This window comes from Lactuca sativa, chromosome 1, assembly GCF_002870075.4.
Source record: "Lactuca sativa cultivar Salinas chromosome 1, Lsat_Salinas_v11, whole genome shotgun sequence".
NCBI lineage: Eukaryota > Viridiplantae > Streptophyta > Magnoliopsida > Asterales > Asteraceae > Lactuca > Lactuca sativa.
In genome coordinates, this window is record NC_056623.2 from 157,978,960 (window position 1) to 158,001,017 (window position 22,058).

Below are 22,058 nucleotides of genomic sequence, written 5' to 3' on the forward strand. Positions count from 1 at the left end.
TCAAACATTAGTATTTTCATTAAGTGACAACAAGGGGAACGATAACTATACCTTATGCTCTATGACCCTACAAGCACCCCAACATGTTCTCATAACGGGTGCACATACAATCTCCACTTTAAAAATGGGATTTGGTTAAGTTTACATTTATCATCAACTACAGAATTTCATTTCTCTTCCTACTTTCATTCTCTATAAATTAAACGGTTGATTTAATGAATTATGCATGCAACAACTGTAGCACATTTGAAACTAGAAACTTAATTAAAACTAACCGACCAGTTGATGGGGTTTTGGGTTTAGGTCAGCAAGGTATATCTGTCATTTCTGAAATTTCTTCACAAGGGATTGCACCAAAGTCATTTACACATTGTCTTGCCAGTGATTGAGGTGGGCTTTTGGTCCTTGGTACACCAATCATGCCTAATATCGTCTTTACTCCTCTTGTCAAATCAAAGTAAGTTTTCTTTTCGTATTAAGTCAACAGCAAACATGTGTATATCTTATATCATACTAAATCAAAAGAAGCACCATTTATTTGTAATTTCCTTCTAAATATGTTTGCAAATGGCATTATAATATAAATTAGGAGAGCATTTCGGTCAACGGTCAAACATTATTAATTCTGCAAAATATAATTGATATATGTTGAGAGGAAGATGGAGCACTCCTTATGATGCTAAGGAAATTGAATATTTAGAAAAATGAATTTTTACATGTGTTCACAATTCTAGTTTATAAAAGTGTGCTTAATGTTCAGGTCATGCTGATTCCAAAAATGTAAACGGAATTGAATTCTGCTAACTAATCTCCATGAAATGACGTTTAAAGTTTCGTGTTTAATTAAGTTGAAAACGTCTGATTTTTTACTTTTATAAATATTTTTATGAAAAATATTTCAAATAAAAAATTAAATATTAGGCTACAGCGTGAGTCCAAAAATGTTTTCGGAATTCCCATTTGAGGTGTGAAGTCCCTCAACTGATAAAAACGATTTTAGTGGTTTTAAGAAAATCAGTATATACTTGTTTTGGATTGTTAAGATAGTCGTATCTTTTGCATACAAAATCCGTTTTGGATGATCTTTATTTTTTTCGAAATCCCAAAAACAAGTACTACGGACTAGAGAGTTTTTTTCTCACAACAGCTTAATATGAAGTTTTAGTTTTTCAGACGCAATACTAAGTTGAAGTTTGAGCTGTTTGATTTGTTGGAGAAATTACACATTTGGAAGTATGATACCATCCGGTATCTTATAATAGTTGAAATAACTCATTTATTTTATATTAGATGCGTTAAAACTCAATGACTCAAACTACAAAGAGATTCAACGTGAACTTGACCGTTCACAGTCTTGAACTAAATTCCGAGATGTCACAACTTTCCCCACAAAGAAGTGAATTGTTGAACACACCCATATCCTTACCTGACTAAAATGCCAACTGAAAACAAACTTTGAAGATACAACTACAAAGTCTGAAAGTCATGAAAGAGATTTTGTTGGTTGAGATGTTGCTATTACTTCCTTTGCAGACTTTTCTTTTAATCTCCCTTCGAAGGTGTTGAGAAGTAGATAATACCTCATCTCAAGAAAGTGAAGACATTTTGTAGAAAAGTATAAGTACTATACTTTGTTGTTGTTTATTGGATTTATAGTTGGTAGTAACATTTTATTAACATCGTCCATTTGTTATTGTTATAAGCAAAGTATGTTGCTAAAGAAGGGTTTTAAGAAAAGTATGTTGCTACTCCTCCATCCCGATCTGCTCAACTTCGTTCCTCTCTGACATTACCGTCGTCGGCGTCGTCTACAGCTCCGATTGCTACGCTACAGCACCTCTGGTGTCGACTGCTTTACCACATACGCCTCCTTTTCCAACATCTTATGCAGTTAAGGTCTTCAGTTTTCCTCTTTCTCTTGCTATGTCTTTGGTTTTCCTCTTTCACTTTAAATCAGAGCTTGTTTTCCCAATAAATCAGCGACTTTACTGAATCATCGATTTTGTTTTGTTTTTTTTTGTTTTTTCCCCTAAAACCAGAGCTGAAGTCATGCTGGCTTATTACTACTTTCGTCAAATTCCCATGTAGTAAAATGAGATAAAACTTAATCAAATGGATGACTTCAAGAGTTTCTTTTTGTCCCCTAAAATTTCAGCTGAAGTCATGTTGGCTTATTACTACTTTCGTCAAATTCCCGTGTAGTAAAATGAGATAAAACTAAATCAAATGGATGAGTTCAAGAGTTTCTTTTTGTCCCCTAAACTTTGAGTATCAAAGTTGTTATGTTCGTTTGTTTGTTTTGTTTTTCTGAAATCAGATGACCATCTTAACGCTAAAATGATAAATGTTTTTCTTGATGATGGAATTGATGTGCTGATGTTTGGAATGCTTTAAATGTTGAAATCGTATGTTGGTTTCTTTTGCTTGAAAACATAATCTAGTAATGTGATAATAGTTCTTGAAGCGAAGCTACATAATACATTTTAAATAGAATTATTTTTTCTTGAGGTTGAGTGTCAAGTCCCATGGTGGACTTAAGTGGAATTAGATGTTAGTTTAAGAGTAGATTATAACATTTGTATTTGCCGGTTCAAAAAAAAACTTGCCGAGAATGTAAATGTGGTGGTCCACAATCGTATGTGTGTCATCTTTTTAATCATTAATTTTCCTTTTATTTTCCTGTGATTATCAACGACATCACAAAAGCTAAAACCACATGCACCGAGACACGTACAAACACTCTACCTTTTTTTATGAATGCCTTTACTATTTTTAATAACAATTTTTTTTAATTAAAGGTATTATTGTCATTAAATTAAATTTTCAGTGGTTGGATTAAATTTTTAAGTACCCATTTTTAAGTGGGGCCATACTCTACTTGTACACTGGCTTCACAAGTATGCTTATAAATGTGTGCTCTTATGATGATTTGTAGAATTACTATGACAAAGGGGAAGAAAGACGAGAGATAAGGATACCGGTTTCTATTATTGTCAAAAATAGGGTTACTTCGACATTACTCTATCTCCTGTTGTTACATGCCGTCGATGTTCTTTCTAGGTTTCCGGCCACTCTCTCGCAAGAAAGAGCTTTTCCCCAAAACCATCGCATTGAGTTGAGTCAACTCAGAGATAGAGATAGTTTAAGACACAGCAGGATATTAAACAAGTATTATGATCCATGGGGTGTTGTTGCATTCGCTATACTAGGAACTTATGATCTTCCTGTTGTTTGGTACGTACTCGAACTTACTTCATTTTTTGTTTATGATTTTAAAATTTCTTGAAATACAAACTTATTATGCTGCTAGCAGTGGACTTGTAGCTTGTACTTCAAAAGAAGCACAATCAATTTCTAATTTCCTTGTATATACGTTTGCAGGTGGCATTATATTATAAATTTGGAGAGCATTTCGGTCAATGGTCAAACATTAGTATTTTCACTAAATTACAACAAGGGGAACAACAAGTATACCTTATGCTCCATGACCCTACAAGCACCCCAACATGTTCTCATAATGGGTGCACTTACAATCTCCACTTTAAAAATGGGATTTGGGTAAGTTTTCATTTATCATCAACTATAGAATTTCATTTCTCTTCCTTCTTTCATTCTCTATAAATTAAACGGTTGATTTAATTAATTATGCATGGAACAGCTATAGCACATTTGAAACTAGATACTTCATTAAAACTAACCGACCAGTTGATGGGGTTTTGGGTTTAGGTCAGCAAGGTATATCTATCATTTCTGAAATTTCTTCACAAGGGATTGCACCAAATTCATTTACACATTGTCTTGTCGGTGATGGAGGTGGGCTTTTGGTCCTTGGTACACCAATCATGCCTGACATCGTCTTTACTCCTCTTGTCAAATCAAAGTAAGTTTTGATTTTTGTATAAAGTCAAAAGCAAACATGTGTATATCTTTTACCATACTAAATGAAAAGAAGCACCATTTATTTGTAATTTCCTTCTAAATATGTTTGCAGATGGCATTGTAATATAAATTAGGAGAGCATTGCGGTCAACGGTCAAACATTATTAATTCTGCAAAATATAATTGATATATGTTGAGAGGAAGATGGAGCACTCCTTATGATGCTAAGGAAATTGAATATTTAGAAAAATGAATTTTTACATGTGTTCACAATTCTAGTTTATAAAAGTGTGCTTAATATTCAGGTCGTGGTGATTCCAAAAATGTAGACGGAATTGAATTCTGTTAACTGATCTCAACGAAATGACATTTAAAGTTTCGTGTTTAATTAAGTTGAAAACATCTGATTTTTTACTATTATAAATATTTTAATCAAAAATATTTCAAATAAAAAATTAAATATTAGGCTATGGCCAGAGTCCAAAAATGTTTTCGGAATTCCCATTTGAGGTGTGAAGTCCCTCAACTAAAAGAAACGATTTTAGTGGTTTTATGAAAATCAGTATTATACTGGTTTTGGATTCTTAAGATGGTCGTATCTTTTGCATACAAACTCCGTTTGGATGTTCCTTATATTTTTGAAATCCGGAAAACAAGTACTACGAGAGTAGAGACTTTTTATCTCACAACAGCTTAATATGAAGTTTTAGTTTTTTAGATGCATTACTAAGTTGAAGTTTGAACTGCTTCATTTGTTGGCGAAATTACACATTTCGAAGTATGATACCATCTGGTATCTTATAGTAGTTGAAATAACTCATTTATTTTATATTAGATGCGTTAAAACTCAATGAGTCAAACTACAAAGAGATTCACTATGAACTTGACCGTTCACAGTCTTGACCTAAATTCCGGGATGTCACAACTTTCCCCATGGAGAAGTGAATTGTTGAACACACCCATATCCTTACGTGACTAAAACGCCAATTGAAAACAAACTCTGAAGATACAACTACTAAGTGTCACACCCCGAAACCGATGGCGGAAACGTTCCGGGGCGGAGGACGTCATATTAAGTATCACAACCAATGTACATAGTAAGCATAGTAAACACAAAACATTACATTACATAGAATCATTACATTTGTTTGAAAGTAAAGTAATAGAGGTTTTATAGATACATTAGCCTAAACAAAAGTAAGACATGATTTCCATATCCCCCGTCTTCTGCAAAAGAACACGGGATACCTGTCTAAGGAGAACCGGAGAATACAAGCAGTTTGAAAATCAGCATAAAGCTGGTGAGTTCATAAGCGGTTTGTTTATGAAAAAGAAAAAATTTCCTTCGCTTTTCTGAAAAAGATTGTTAACCAAGAAAATCCCATATTTTCTATCATGTTTGTTGATTTCTATAAGATAAGTCATGATTATTACTAGTACGTTAAGAAACATAATTTAAAATTTCTGAATTCCGCTCGGTACAATAGTAGATAGTTTAATACGTAAAACTATAGATTGAAAACCATGGAATACCATCCAGTACCACAGTAGGTAGTTTTAATACATAAAACAATATTTTAAGGGAAGAAATAAAATCCGAGAAACATCTTATTTTTAATACGTATTGTGAGTCGTATAACCATACTAATCGGACCCTAGACCTCCTTGATGTTCTTCAGGCGTCGGACGATATCCAGAATTTGTCACCCCAGGTGTGCCCGCCTAACTGTAGCTAATAGTTAAGGTGTGGAATTGTCAGTTCCGAGTAGATCTATCCACAAATTCCACGCACTCCCTCCAGGAGACTCTGGTTATACTTTCAGGGAGGATTTACTGATAACCCAAAGGGTTTAATGAAGACGAATCTTACAAGCTAGTATTAAATTATTCACGGTGTACTCGGTCGTTATCAAATATCGTAATCGTTTTGAAACATAATAGAGTATAAACAATAGAATACAAAGAAATTATCTGGCATGATACTCTAAATTAAACAGAAATAAACTGAATCAAACATAGTTTATCTATTAACTTTGCATGAAATCCAAACTCGTAAAACAAGAAATGAAGATCCCAAATTATTCCCATAATAATTTGATTGTTTTGATTGTTTCCTACACTGTAATTGAAATCTATGTATTTATATTCAGAAAGACATCCCTTATGCTCCGTATAATACAAAAGGGGTAAAGATATCTAAAAGTTTGCCAGATATTTATAGAATTACATCAGTTTTAAGTTTCGAAAACATTTATAATTTGCTTGTATTCCCCCCCTGAAAACATTGGAAAACTCGGAAAAAGGCGTAGGGGTATGAACTCACCAGATGAGAAATGTGTCGATTGGATGCTAATTGTCAGTTCGGGGGTTGAAAACACGCGAGGTTCCTATGTAATATGAAGAGATACATAAATTGTATCTAACTAGACCTTGATCTATTAGTTAAATAAGAATAAACATCTCGAGGTGCGAAAACACTTCAATTCAAGTGTTAGGAGTGATCCCGGTGACATCTACGGGGGAGGGGTATAGGGCCTAGATATGGAGTTTGCTCTTCAAGAGTAAACACCTAAAGGATTTTTTGGCCCAAAGACCATGTATCCATGAGTTCACAACCGTAAACTCATGGGTGATGGGTTCTTGGTTGCTAAATGGTCTTACAACACTTTTAGGGATAATGCTAGGTTTAGTTCTAAGGCAAGGGAAGTGATTAAACCATCAAAGGGTCCATTTAATAGAGTTTACGGCTATAAACTAGGATTTTACGACCGTAAGCTCTTATATACCCATTCCTTATGTGTTTTGATGGTCCTAGGTTAATCACATGTGATTCTAACTCAATATACAAGTCATGGATGGAAGTTAGGGCACCATTTGACCAACTTATAGGAGTTTACGGCCTAGGAACCATTCCTTGGGGGGTTTACGGCCATGAAATCATAAGGAGATGGTTTTCTTGATGATTTAGGCCCTTAACACAATGGTGGTTGGTTATAGACTTTATTCCAAGGCTTAGGAGGTGTTTAAGGGGCATCTTAACACCTTAAAAGGTGTTTACGACCTACGAAAGGGGGTTTACGGTCCAAGCATGTTCTTGGGCCGTAAACTCATGTTTACCCCTCAAATGTTGAGTTTTTCGTGTTCCAAGTCTGGTCTTGTAAGCCCCTAAGTCATATCTAAGCTCTAAAGGTGGTTTGGAAGGGTTTTGGGGCTCCAAAACCCCATTTATGTGTGTTTATGGTTTTGGAGTGTTCTAGGGCCGTAAACACATGTTTTTGGTCCTTTTGAATGATTTTGACACGAATTTGAAAGCTAAACATGTTAATCTATGAGCTAGGATGGATATCTTACCGATTTGAAGCTTGAAATGGGTGATTTTTGGATCAAAAGCTTAGATTTGTAGAGAGAGTAGATAGAGGGCAAAAAGCTTCAAAATGAAGTTATTTCAACCTTAAATATGATTTAAGTTTGAGACACGGTGGAATTCTACCCGATACTGACGTTTAACAAGGCTTTTGGTCGTACCCGATTAAGTGTTTGTAACCCGACATGGTCGTAACTAAAAGTTATCCAATTAAATATCGAAAGTGTTTTCACGTGTCTCTAACGTGTTTGGACACCCATTAAGTCATAATAAAAGTCTCAAATTTAATGACTTAACTCAAAATATAAATGAAACAATTCGATAAATATGAGTTTTATTGACGCAACGGTTTATAGCGATGGAATAAACTTCGGGTTGTCATATTATCCTCCTAGAGGGAATTTCGTCCCAAAATTCTAAATTAAGATACAAATCATGGATTTGAAAAGAGATGTGGATACTTCTGCTTCATCGAGTCTTCGTGCTCCCAAGTGAATTCGGGTCCCCGCTTAGCATTCCAACGAACCTTCACTATCGGGATGCGGCTTTGTTGCGTATGTTTGATCTCTTGATCCATGATTTTGGTTGGTTCCTCCACAAAGTTCAGGTCTTCGTCGATCTCGATCTCATCAAGAGGGATTACTAGGGTTTCATCGGATAAACACTTTTTAAGATTCGAGACGTGGAAGACAGGATGGATGTTACTAAGTTCTTGGGGTAATCAAAGTTTATAGGTTACAGGACCGATCCTAGAGAGGATCTCGAAGGGTCCTATGTACCTCGGGTTAAGTTTTATGCGCTTTCCAAAGCGTATCACACCTTTCCAGGGCGAGACCTTCAACAAGACATGATCTCCGACCTCGAATTCTAGAGGTTTCCATCGTTTATCAGCATAGCTCTTCTGTCTGTCTCGTGAAGCTTTCAATCGTTCTCGGATTTGGATGATCTTCTCGGTGGTTTCACGGATGATTTCAGGACCAGTGAGAGCACTGTCGGGGACTCGACTCTTAGTTAGATGCGTGTCCCTTACATCGGCCCAGCACAGAGGGGATCTGCACTTGCAACTGTAGAGGGCTTCCAACAGGGTAGGCTTGATACTTGTGTGGTAGCTGTTGTTATACGAGAACTTGATCAAGGGCAAATGTGTGTCCCACGACTTTCCGAAATCGATGACACATGCTCTAAGCATGTCTTCTAGGGTTTGGATAGTTCTCTCACTCTGCGCATCTGTCTGAGGATGATAAGCTGTACTCATGTCCAACTTAGTTCTAAGAGCTTTCTGAAGGGACTGCCAAAACCTTGAGGTAAACCTGCTATCTCGATCGGAGATAATGGACACAGGCACACCGTGCAGTCGGACTACCTCTTGGATATAGATCCGCGTGAGTCTTTCCATCTTGAATGATTCTTTGATCGGAATGAACTGAGCGGATTTTGTCAAATGATTGACAATTACCCAAATGGTATCGTACCCACTTGGAGATTTGGGTAACTTGGTGATGAAATCCATGGTAATCATCTCCCATTTCCATTCAGGTATCTCGGGCTGCTAGAGCAGACCCGAGGGTTTCTGGTATTCAACTTTCACCTTGGCGCAAATCAGACACTTGCCCACGAAGGTAGCGATCTCGGACTTCATGTTTGGCCACCAATATTGTTTCTTGAGATCTAGGTACATCTTATCTGAACCCGGGTGAACATAGTATCTGGTCTTGTGTGCTTCCTCCATGACAACTTCTCTAAATCCTCCGAACTTTGGAGTCCATACTCGGTCCATCAAACAGTAGACTCTGTCACCTCTGATCTCAAGTTTCTTATCCATTCCCCTCAAGGCTTCGCTCGACACGTTCTCTAGTTTAAGGGCTTCCAACTGAGCTTCTCGGATTTGCATGGATATGTGAGAATGGATGGTCATTGTCAATGTCTTCACCTTGCGGCTTGAACTTTCCTTTCGGCTAAGGGCATCTGCCACCACATTGGCCTTGCCGGGATGGTAGCGGATTTCGCACTCATAGTCACTGAGCAACTATACCCACGCCGTTGTCTCATGTTTAAGTCCTTTTGATCGAAGATGTGCTGCAGGCTCTTATGGTCAGCGAAGATTGTACACTTGGTTCCATAGAGATAATGTCTCCAAATCTTCAGTGCAAAGACTACTGCTCCTAACTCCAGGTCGTGAGTGGTATAGTTGACTTTGTGTGCCTTCAGCTATCTCGAGGCATAAGCAATAACTTTTCCCCTTTGCATAAGCACACAGCCTAAACCCTGGTTGGACGCATCACAGTGGACAACGAAGTCCTCCGTCCCTTCGGGCAGGGACATGATAGGTGCGTTGCACAAGGCTTACTTAAACGTTTGGAATGCAGTTTCTTGCTTTTCACTCCAAAAAAAGGGTACACCTTTCTGTGTTAGAGTGGTTAAGGGTTTGGCGATTCTGGAAAAATTCTGGATGAATCTCCGATAATAGCCGGCGAGACCCAAGGATTGACGGATTTTTGTGGGTGTCTTCGGTGCCGTCCAATTCTCTATCGCTTTGATCTTTGAAGGGTCCACGTGTATACCCTCCTCGCTTACCATGTGACCAAGGAAAGTTACCTTCCAAATCCAGAATTCACACTTGGAAAATTTCGCGTACAGATTTTCGGATCTATGGCTTTCCAACACTGACCCAAGTGTTGTTTCTGATCTTCTTCGCTTCTGGAGTACACAAGTATGTCATCAATGAACACAATGACAAACTTGTCCAGAAAAGGACGACACACCCGGTTCATCAGGTCCATGAACATTGCTGGTGCATTGGTTAGACCGAAGGGCATCACTACGAACTTGTAGTGTCCATACCGAGTCCTGAAAGTTGTTTTGGAAACATCACTCTCATGAACTCGTAGCTGACGGTACCCTGACCTAAGGTCTATCTTTGAGAACTAGCTGGCTCCCTGAAGTTGGTCGAAGAGGTCATCAATTTGAGGAAGAGGATATCGGTTTTTGACGGTCAACTTATTCAACTCACGGTAGTCGATACACATCCGGAAGGATCCATCTTTCTTCTTCACAAACAATACCGGAGCTCCCCAGGGTGAGGAACTCGGTCTGATGAACCCTTTGCTGAGTAGCTCGTTGAGTTGGCTGGATAACTCCTGCATTTCTGTTGGAGCTAAGCGATATGGAGACTTGGCTACGGGGGTAGCTCTAGGGATTAGGTCGATGCGAAACTCAACTTGACGTTCGGGAGGAATTCCCAGGAGCTCTTCGGGAAAAACATCAGGAAAGCTACCGACTTCGGGGATGCTCTCGAGATCTTTAACTTCCTGTTTCTGGTTGATCACATGGGCTAGAAATGCATGGCACTCCTTTTGTAGAAGCTTTTGAGCTTTGATGCAGGAAATGATGCGAAGATTGCAGCTAAGCTTATCTCCATAGATCATGAGAGTCTGACCAGAGGGGAGATTGAGACAAATGGCTTTTTCATAACAAAGGATATCAATATGATTGGGACTCAACCAATCCATGCCAATGATAACATGAAAGCTTTTTATGGAAACTGGCATAAGATCGATGGGAAAAGAATGATCGTTCAGGGTAAGAGTACAACCTATGAATATATTGCTAGCGCTTTCTTTCTCGCCGTTAGCCATCTCGATGATAAATGTTTCGGTTAATGGTTGGGGATTATGTTTAAGGAGATGTTTGAATGAATGGCTAACAAAACTTCTTTCAGCACCAGAATTGAAAAGGATACTAGCATAAGAGTTGTCGAGAAGGAACGTACCCGAGACGATGGTGGGATCGGCGACAGCCTCCTCCCGTCCCATAGCTAGGACTCTCCCAGTGTTGCCAGTTGTTGCTGCCTTGGGGCAGTTTCGCTTGAAATGCCCTACTTCACCGCAACCGTAGCAGACCGACACCTGCTCCGTAAGTTTGATTGGTTGATTGGGCTGGTTTTCTGCAGTTTTGAGCAAGGTGGCTCTTCTTGCCACAGTTGTTGCAGAGTTTTTCACGACATGGCCCGGGAGTATGATGATGGTAGTTGCACTTGTTGGACCAAGGAAGGGTACCAGTGTATCCACTGGTAGGAGTCTAAGCGGTGGATCCGACGGCAGAAACAGCAGCAGCGGTAGTAGCAGCATGGACTACCACAATTTGCTGCTTCTTAGAGGATCCTTGTGAACCTTGCGCCTTCCGTTTGTTCCAGAACTTATTTTTACTACCACCACTACCTTTAATCGGTTCAAGAGTGTTGGCCTCCTCATCGGGATTGTCTCCGTGATCAATCAGGGTTTGCACAAGACATTTAGCGCTGTAGAAAGTGTCTAACTTTGCAGCCAAAACATTCCCTTTGGTTGCCTGGGTCAGTTCCCAGATAAATCTTTCAATCTTTTTACTTTCCGGGGTAACCATTCCCGGACAGAGAAGCGCCAGGTCTTCAAATCTGGAGGTGTAAGCGGCGATGTCGGAACCCTTCATCTTTAGATTCCAATGTTCGTGCTCTAATTTCTGCATTTCGCCCCGAGGGCAGTACTCCGCTAGTAGAAGTTCCTTCATGGCCTCCCAACTCATAGCATTAGCTACAGGTAAGGTTAGGGATCTGACTCAGCCATTCCACCAAGTCAGGGCTTTATCGGTGAAAGTGCAGGCAGCGAAATTCACCTTATCAGCTTCCGAACAAACACAGATTTCGATAATAGATTCGATTTTCTCAAACCATCGAGTCAGGGCGATAACACCTCCAGTGCCATCGAAAGATGTAGGTTTCGCATTCATAAAGTCTTTGTAGGAAAACTCCTTCCGGTGTCCCTGGCTACCTTCCTGGTTTTGGGATTGGGTACCACCTCCTGGACCACCGGAGCCACCGGGGTTCATTTGAGACATGGCGGCTGCCACTGCGGCAGTAACAGCTGCCTCGAACATTACGAGATCAAATTGAGGAGGAGGTGGTGGTGGAGGGTTGTTGTTCTTTGAGCTGGGTCTCTTTCTTGGAGGCATCTTGATCTAAAAAGATCAAGAAAGAGAGGATGGTAAGTCCTCTGAATTGAATCAAGAGATATAAAACAAGAGATATCTCATTATGACAGATATGGAATTCTATTAAGCGGTAAAGCAGGAGAGAGTTATCAAAGCAGATAAATTATCGCTAAATGAATGATTGAGGAGCAACGCTTGAATGAGGATTTCTATAACGAAGTTGGCTCTAGAAAATACTCCCATAGTATTTTATGTTACGCTGCGACGATGGCTCGTTGTTTGGGTATCCACAGTCACTCCCAAGCACACATTGGCCGTGTCTCAAATGAATATAGTTGATTAGGCTATATTGATCCTAGACACGAGTACATAACTGCCTAGGTTTAACCGCAACGTACAACACCCATTTACTTATGTTTTGTTCTACTCGGGGTTACGGATTCCGGCGGTTAGGTATACTTGTATACTTTTGAAAAATACTTATATTTTAAAGTATACTTTTAGTTCAGAGCACTTCGGCCCCTTTAGTGTTTATAGTCTTATACCATGTAAGGTTTGGTATACTTAGTTCATTATAAACAATGGCTCTGATACCAATCTGTCACACCCCGAAACCGATGGCGGAAACGTTCCGGGGTGGAGGACGTCATGTTAAGTATCACAACCAATGTACATAGTAAGCATAGTAAACACAAAACATTACATTACATAGAATCATTACATTAGTTTGAAAGTAAAGTAATACAGGTTTTATAGATACATTAGCCTAAACAAAAGTAAGACGTGACTTCCATATGCTCCGTCTTCTGCAAAAGAACGCGGGATACCTGTCTAAGGAGAACCTGAGAATACAAGCAGTTTGAAAATCAGCATAAAGCTGGTGAGTTCATAAGCGGTTTGTTTATTAAAAAGAACAAATTTCCTTTGCTTTTCTGAAAAAGATTGTTAACCAAGAAAATCCCATATTTTCTATCATGTTTGTCGATTTCTATAAGATAAGTCATGATTATTACTAGTATGTTAAGAAAACATAATTTAAAATTTCTGAATTCCGCTCGGTACAATAGTAGATAGTTTAATACGTAAAACTATAGATTGAAAACCCTGGAATACTATCCAGTACCACAGTAGGTAGTTTTAATACATAAAACTATAGATTAATGGAAGAAATAAAATCCGTGAACAATCTCATTTTTAATACGTATTGTGAGTCGTATAACCATGCTAATCTGACCCGATACCTCCTTGACGTTCTTCAGGCATCGGACGATATCTAGAATTTGTCATCCCAGGCACGCCCGCCTAACTGTAGCTAGCAGTTAAGGTGTGGGATTGTCAGTTCCGAATAGATATATCCACAAATTCCACGCTCTCCCTCCAGGAGACTCTGGTTATACTTCCGAGGAGGATTTACTGATAACCCAAAGGGTTTAATGAAGACGAATTTCACAAGCTAGTATTAAATTATTCACGGTGTACTCTGTCGTTATCAAATATCGTAATCGTTTTGAAACATAATAGAGTATAAACAATTGAATACAAAGAAATTATCTGGCATGATACTCTAAATTAAACAGAGATAAACTGAATCAGACATAGTTTATCTATTAACTTTGCATGAAATCTGAACTCGTAAAACAAGAAATGAAGATCCCAAATTATTCCCATAATAATTTGATTGTTTTGATTGTTTCCTACACTGTAATTGAAATCTATGTAGTTATATTCAAAAAGACATCCCTTATGCTCCGTATAATACAAAAGGGGTAAAGATATCTAAAAGTTTTCCAGATATTTATAGAATTACATCAGTTTTAAGTTTCGAAAACATTTATAATTTGCTTGTATTCACCCCCTGAAAACATTGGAAAACTCGGAAAAAGGCGTAGGGGTGTGAACTCACCAGATGAGAAATGTGTCGATTGGATGCTAATTGTCAGTTCAGGGGTTGAAAACACGCGAGGTTCCTATGTAATATGAAGAGATACATAAATTGTATCTAATTAGACCTTGATCTATTAATTAAATAAGAATAAACATCTCGAGGTGCGAAAACACTTCAATTCAAGTGTTAGGAGTGATCCCGGTGACATCTAGGGGGGAGGGGTATAGGGCCTAGATATGGAGTTTGATCTTCAAGAGTAAACGCCTAAAGGAGCTTTCGGCCCAAAGACCATGTCTCCATGAGTTCACAACCGTAAACTCATGGGTGATGGGTTCTTGGTTGCTAAATGGTCTTACAACACTTTTAGGGATAATGCTAGGTTTAGTTCTAAGGCAAGGGAAGTGATTAAACCATCAAAGGGACCATTTAATAAAGTTTACGGCTATAAACTAGGATTTTACGGTCGTAAGCTCTTATATACCCATTCCTTATGTGTTTTGATGGTCCTAGGTTAATCACATGTGATTCTAACTCAATATACAAGTCATGGATGGAAGTTAGGGCACCATTTGACCAACTTATAGGAGTTTACGGCCCAGGAACCATTCCTTGGGGGGTTTACGGCCATGAACTCGTAAGGAGATGGTTTTCTTTATTATTTAGGCCCCTAACACAATGGTGGTTGGTTCTAGACTTTATTCCAAGGCTTAGGAGGTGTTTAAGGGGATATCTTAACACCTTAAAAGGTGTTTACAGCCTAAGAAACGGGGTTTACGATCCAATCATGTTCTTGGACCGTAAACTCATGTTTACCCCTCAAATGTTGAGTTTTTGGTGTTCCAAGTCCAGTCTTGTAAGCCCCTAAGTCATATCTAAGCTCTAAAGGTGGTTTGGAAGAGTTTGGGGGCTCCAAAACCCCATTTATGTGTGTTTACGGTTTTGGAGTGTTCTATGGCCGTAAACACATGTTTTTGGTCCTTTTGAATGATTTTGGCATGATTTTGAAAGCTAAACATGTTAATCTATGAGCTAGGGTGAAAAGCTTCAAAATGAAGTTCGTTCAACCTTAAATATGTTTTAAGTTTGAGACACGGTGGAATTCTACCCGATACTGACGTTTAACGAGGCTTTTGGTCGTACCCGATTAAGTGTTTGTAACCCGACGTGGTCGTAACTAAAAATTATCCAATTAAATATCGAAAGTGTTTTCATGTGTCTCTAACGTGTTTGGACACCCATTAAGTCATAATAAAAGTCTCAAATTTAATGACTTAATTCAAAATATAAACGAAACAATTTGATAAAGACGAGTTTTATTGACGCAACGGTTTATAGCGATGCAATAAACTTCGGGTTGTCACACTAAGTCTGAAAGTCGTGAAAGAGATTTTTTTGGTTGAGATGTTGCTATTACTGCCTTTGCAGACTTTTCTTTTAATCTCCCTTCAAATGCGTTGAGAAGTAGCTAATACCTCATCTCAAGAAATTGAAGACTTTTTGTAGAAAAGTATAATTACTTTACTTTGTTCTTGTTTATTGGATTTATAGTTGGTAGTAACATTTTGTTGACATCATCCATTTGTTATTGTTATAAGCAAATTATGTTGCTAAAGAAGGGTTTTAAGAAAAGTATGTTGCTACTCCTCCATCCCGATCTGCTCAGCTTCGTTCCTCTCTGACATCACTGTCGTCGGCGTCGTCTCCGGCTCCGACTGCTACGCTACAGCACCTCTGGTGTCGACCGCTTTACCACATACGCCTCCTTTTTTGACATCTTCTGCAGTTAAGGTCTTCGGTTTTCCTCTTTCTCTTGCTATGTCTTCGGTTTTCCTCTTTCACTTGAAATTGGAGCTTGTTTTCCCCCTAAATCAGCGACTTTACCGAATCATCTATTTTGTTTTGTTTTTTTTGTTTTTTCCCCTAAAACCAGAGCTGAAGTCATGTTGTCTTATTACTACTTTCATCAAATTCCCGTGTAGTAAAATGAGATAAAACTGAATCAAAAGGATGAGTTCAAGAGTTTCTTTTTGTCACACCCCAAAACCATGAACGGCAGAAATGTTCTGGGGCAGAGGACGTCATGTACAATATCACAACAATGAAAGTAGTAAACAAGCAACAACATCATCCATTGCATTAATAATATTATTTTAATACAAGTGTGTTCTGTCAAATTATAATAAACACTAAAGCATAAATCAAAATGTAAGATGCGTCTTGAACGAGCACCATCTTCCCTGAACCTTGCATCGGTACCTGTTTATGGTTGACCTGAGGATACAAGTTATTTTGAAAGAGAGTATCAGCTTTAAAGCTAGTGAGATCATAAGTATTTTAGTGTCTTAATTTGTAAGTAAGTATTTGAAAATGTATATGAACTGTAAGTATGAAAATGATTTGAATGGTCCTAGGAAACCATATGTTTCCTACTAAATGTATCCTTCTACCAAGGCATCTAGTGTCTGTGTGTGTGTGTCTCTTGTAAGAGTGTGTATTTTCCCAAATTTGACTATCATTAACCAAAAATATAGCTTCTACATTACCGTACATCGTGTGAATGTTCACGAAGTGAATGTAATGGGAAAATGGAATAGTACTATGGTGTAGTATCGAATAACTACAACCATACTAACTACCTTAAGTCTATTGTAATCTTATAAGTACTGTAGTATTTGTAATAAGTGACTACTTCTGTACTAATATTGCCTTATTTGAGGGATAAGGCATAATGTGATGGCTAGATCCCAGGCTAGACGCTCCCCTGTCAAAGGGATTTTGGGACCCTTACACGACCCCTGCATATTTGCAAGCCGTGAACATCCACATTACTATGATCATGTATACCCAATATAACTATAACAATGCGTTGCGATTCATTGGTATAGTTAGATCCTGAAATCGTTCCATGCTATAGCATCTAGTGATGTCTGTCCTATCATCGCATAGGATTTATGTAAAAGTGTATTAACGTACGCCTTTGCTACCCAAAGGTACTGAACTGACTGAAAGGAACTATTATGTCCATATATGTACACATGATATATAACTAATATTTAAACGACCTTCGGACGGATACCTGATATCCCACCAGACCACATCTCAAGCGCGAAAAGGAAATAGGGTGGATAGCCTTGCTAAGTCCTTTAAATATTACTTATATAACTATACATATATAGGCATGCTTATAACAGGGTCTCTATGTAAATGTACTCGTGTAAATGTAATCATGTAAACATATCTATGTAATAGTATAGTAATGTACTAAAATGTTCTGCGTGTGCTAGCTGTAACGTGTGTTCTCTCTCTATCTAGAAAGTATTGACTCATGAATGAACTGACTCTTTGTATGATATCGTGTTCTAGTAATAGTTCTAGTATCTTCATGAACTACCCTATGGTAGCTTACTAGTAATGTAACTGGTACGTATGAACATGGACGTATACCCTTGCTACCCAAGGGTATTGAATGAACTTAAAGAACCTTTATGACTATATATGTACACATGATATATAACTAATATTTAAACGATCGTCGGACGGGTACCCGATATCCCACCAGACCACATCTAAAGCGCGAAAAGGAAATAGGGTGGATAGTCCTTCCTAAGCCTTTTAAACATTGATTATATAACTATACATACGTAGGCATGCAATTGATAATATAAAAGCATAAAATAAGTTTTGTAAAACCTTTGAACATAATTATCATCTAAGAAAAGATTGACTTGATGTCAATCTATAAAACGGTTTGAAAGCATGGGTTTGATAAAACAGTTTAAGTATAAAGAAACGTTTGGTGGTAACACAATTGTAAATGAGTTTGAAATGAAACATACAGTGTAAAATAAGGAGTTTTAAACATATAAAACGTTTATGAAAATCATTTGAAGAAATTTGTTTCGTAAAACGGCTAATGAGTAGTACATCATTTGAATGCTGCTTATTAATCACATGTGATTGATATAATAACTAGCATGATTCTACTTGTATCCCCCCCCCCCCCATAAAACATTTAAAAACAATTAAAACATTGATTAAGGGATATGAACTCACCTGTAGTGAGTGGTACTGATGAACTGAAGAGGTAAGACTGCTAGGTGTCAAGTGAAGTCTTGAACACACTCTATGATCCTAGTTAACATATAATATCACATATATGTATCAAATTAGTCTATAAACGACTAATAAACAAGTTAAGACACCCTAGGACATGCTAAACACCTTTATCAAGTGTTATTAGCCTCAAGGATTGCATCTAAGTTGTTGTAGGGAAAAGCTATTGTGTGTAGGGTTCAAGGAAAACCCCCTAATGGAGTTCACGTCCCTAATGTCACTAACAAATGAGTTTACGGTCGTAAACTCATGAGTTTACGGCCGTAAGCTCATACTTACATGACGAATTGATGTTTGAGGCTCTATAAGACCCTAAGAAGCATTTCTACTTAATGGCATGGTCTTTGGAAGAGTTTAGGGCATCATATAACTCCTTTTAGGAGTTCACGGCCCTGGGACCAAACCCCTTGGAGATTACGGCCATAATCTCCCATGGAAAGGGTGTTTTTGGTGTTTTGAAGTCCCTAACTTAACTAGGAATAAATCTAGGCTAGTGTCCAAGGCTTAAGGAGAATTTAAAGCACCTTTTGGCCCTATTGTTTGGAGTTCACGACCCTGGAACTTCTTGGGCCGTGAACACCTTACTCTTGGTGTTCTAAGGGTGTATTCTAGTCCTAAACACATTAGGGTACAAGTCTAAACTAGTTTCATTGCAATAGGAAGGGACTAGGGCATCATTTGACCCCTAAAGAAGGGTTTACGGTCCAAGATATTCTTGGGCCATAAACTCTCTAATCCTTATGTTTTCCTATGAATTATAGTGTTTTAAGCACATAAGAAGCTTTACAATACCACTAGATAGAAGTACTCACTTTCCGGGACGAAAGTCCGAAGATCCTTGAGAGAGAATTCGGCTTTTCTCTAGTTGGAAATGGAACTAATGAATAAATATGGCTCAGAATCCTATATATAGTCCTGGGATTTTTGGCAGAAAATATTTTATTTACGCAATGAACTCTAATATCATAGAGTTTTGGAATAACAGAGTTGCACAATACCCTAGTGCATCCACTCTCCTGATATCTCCTTAAGTGTAAACCTGAAATACTCAAACTTATAACAAAAGTCTGGAAATTTACTACAACTATTCTAATCTTCTACTGACTTGATATGGTTTGTACAAAATGGAAATTTCGGGTTGTCACACTTTTTGTCCCCAGAAATTTGAGTATCAAAGTTGTTATGTTTGTTTGTTTGTTTGTTTGTTTTCTTTTTCTGAAATCAGATGACCATCTTAACACTAAAATGATAAATGTTTTTCTTGATGATGGAATTGATGTGCTGATGTTTGGAATGCTTGCAATGTTGAAATCATATGTTGTTTTCTTTTGCTTGAAAACATAATCTAGTAATGTGATGATAGTTCTTGAAGCGAAGCTACATAATACATTTTAAATATAATTATTTTTTCTTGAGATTGAGGGTTCAAGTCCCGTGGTGGACTTAAGTGGAATTAGGTGTTAGTTTAAGAGTAGGTTATAATATTTGTATTTGCCAAATCAAAAAAAAACTTGCCGAGAGTGTAAATGTGATGGTCCACAATCGTATGTGTGTCATCTTTTTAACCATTAATTTGTCTTTTATTTTACTATGATTATGAACGACATCACAAAAGCTAAAACCACATGCACCGAGACATGTACAAACACTCTAACCTTTTTTTATAAATGCCTATTTGAATAACAAATTTTTTTAATTAAGGGTATTATTGTCATTAAATTAAATTTTCAGCGGATGGATTAAATTTTTAAGTACCCATTTTTAAGTGGGGCCATACCCTACTTGTACACTGGCTTCACAAATATGCTTATAAATGTGTGCTCTTATGATGATTTGTAGAATTACTATGATAAAGGGGAAGAAAGACTAGAGATAAGGATGTCGGTTTCTATTATTGTCAAAAATCGGGTTACTTCGACATTACTCTATCTCCTGTTGTTGCATGTCGTCGATGTTCTTTCTAGGTTTTTGGCCACTCTCTCGCAAGAAAGAGCTTTTCCCCTGAACCATCAGATTGAGTTGAGTCAACTCAGAGATAGAGATAGTTTAAGACACAGTAGGATATTAAACAAGTATTATGATCCACGGGGTGGTGTTGCATTCGCTATACTAGGAACTTATGATCTTCCTGTTGTTTGGTACGTACTCGAACTTACTTCATTTTTTGTTTATGATTTTAAAATTTCTTGAAATACAAACTTATTATGCTGCTGGCAGTGGACTTGTAGCTTGTACTTCAAAAGAAGCACAATCAATTTCTAATTTCCTTGTATATACGTTTGCAGGTGGCATTATATTATAAATTTGGAGAGCATTTCGGTCAATGGTCAAACATTAATATTTTCACTAAATTACAACAAGGGGAACAACAAGTATACCTTATGCTGCATGACCCTACAAGCACCCCAACATGTTCTCATAATGGGTGCACTTACAATCTCCACTTTAAAAATGGGATTTGGGTAAGTTTTCATTTATCATCAACTATAGAATTTCATTTCTCTTCCTTCTTTCATTCTCTATAAATTAAACGGTTGATTTAATTAATTATGCATGGAACAGCTATAGCACATTTGGAACTAGACACTTCATTAAAACTAACCGACCAGTTGATGGGGTTTTGGGTTTAGGTCAGCAAGGTATATATGTCATTTCCGAAATTTCTTCACAAGGGATTGCACCAAATTCATTTACACATTGTCTTGCCGGTGATGGAGGTGGGGCTTTTGGTCCTTGGTACACCAATCATGCCTGATATCGTCTTTACTCCTCTTGTCAAATCAAAGTAAGTTTTCTTTTTGTATAAAGTCAAAAGCAAACATGTGTATATCTTTTACCATACTAAATGAAAAAAGCACCATTTATTTGTATTTCCTTCTAAATATGTTTGCAAATATGTTTGCAGATGACATTATAATATAAATTAGGAGATCATTTCGGTCAATGGTCAAACATTATTAATTCTGCAAAATATAATTGATATATGTTGAGAGGAAGATGGAGCACTCCTTATGATGCCAAGGAAATTAAATATTTAGAAAAATGAATTTTTAAAAGTATTCACAATTCTAGTTTATATTTTTACAATTATATATGAATGTAAAAATATTAGATAATGAAATTTTATAAGAAAACAATTTCTAAAAGCTAAAAAATCTTAAAACAAACTATACATAAAAATTAAGGTTAAAAGTAGTTGTATAAATGATAATTTTGTGAAAGCAATTTTGTAAAAAATAAAATTACAAAAAATATAGACAATTTCATGAAGGGTCTCTATGGTTTTGATTTTGTCTATAAAATAGTTTTTATGAAACTTTTTTTTTGTACGAATGGTGCATATTGTAACGTGCGGGTTCTCACACCAGGTACACCCCAAAATATATTTTCCATTTATATTTTTATAAAATATTATTGGTGTACACTGGCAGTCTGGTATAAAATAAGCTATCACCAGAAATAATATTGAAATAGTACCGAGTAGGCCGCTACAATAATTTAAACTGCAAAATAGCCACAATAAACATCATACGCCATACGACTTATTTAAGAACATCTACAACAACGTGATCAACACATAACGACATATAATAATCGATTTCTCAATAATAAATGAACATTTCAATAGTTATATCAAAGTCAACTAATTATCGTCTCATGACCTCTTTTGATATCACCTAATATCATTTCTTCATAATAGTGATTGTCTTGAACTTCGTAAGGTCAATCTAGAATCCATTTATCCATAATAGTCACGGTCGGTGATTTTGAAGGCCTGTGCAAAAAATAAAAACGGATCTAAATATATTTTTTATATAAGCAATAATTTATTAATACTACGATAAGATTTGACAT

At 37.2% G+C, this 22,058-nt stretch overlaps 1 protein-coding gene across 1 annotated transcript; it reads left to right on the forward strand.

Moving 5' to 3' along the window:
* The first annotated feature begins 19,327 nt into the window (after positions 1-19,327).
* LOC128128095 (uncharacterized) lies at positions 19,328-20,958 on the forward strand. Its single transcript, XM_052766906.1, has 5 exons — positions 19,328-19,340; positions 19,429-19,520; positions 20,043-20,341; positions 20,489-20,665; positions 20,766-20,958. The coding sequence occupies exons 1-5, from the start codon at positions 19,328-19,330 to the stop codon at positions 20,956-20,958; spliced, it is 774 nt and encodes a 257-aa protein (XP_052622866.1).
* The last annotated feature ends 1,100 nt before the right edge of the window (positions 20,959-22,058 follow it).

Coding starts and splice junctions, on each gene's coding strand:
- LOC128128095 (XM_052766906.1), top strand. Junction 20,342..20,488: donor TATGATCTTCCTGTTGTTTG/GTACGTACTCGA, acceptor ATACGTTTGCAG/GTGGCATTATATTATAAATT. Junction 20,666..20,765: donor ACTTTAAAAATGGGATTTGG/GTAAGTTTTCAT, acceptor TGCATGGAACAG/CTATAGCACATTTGGAACTA.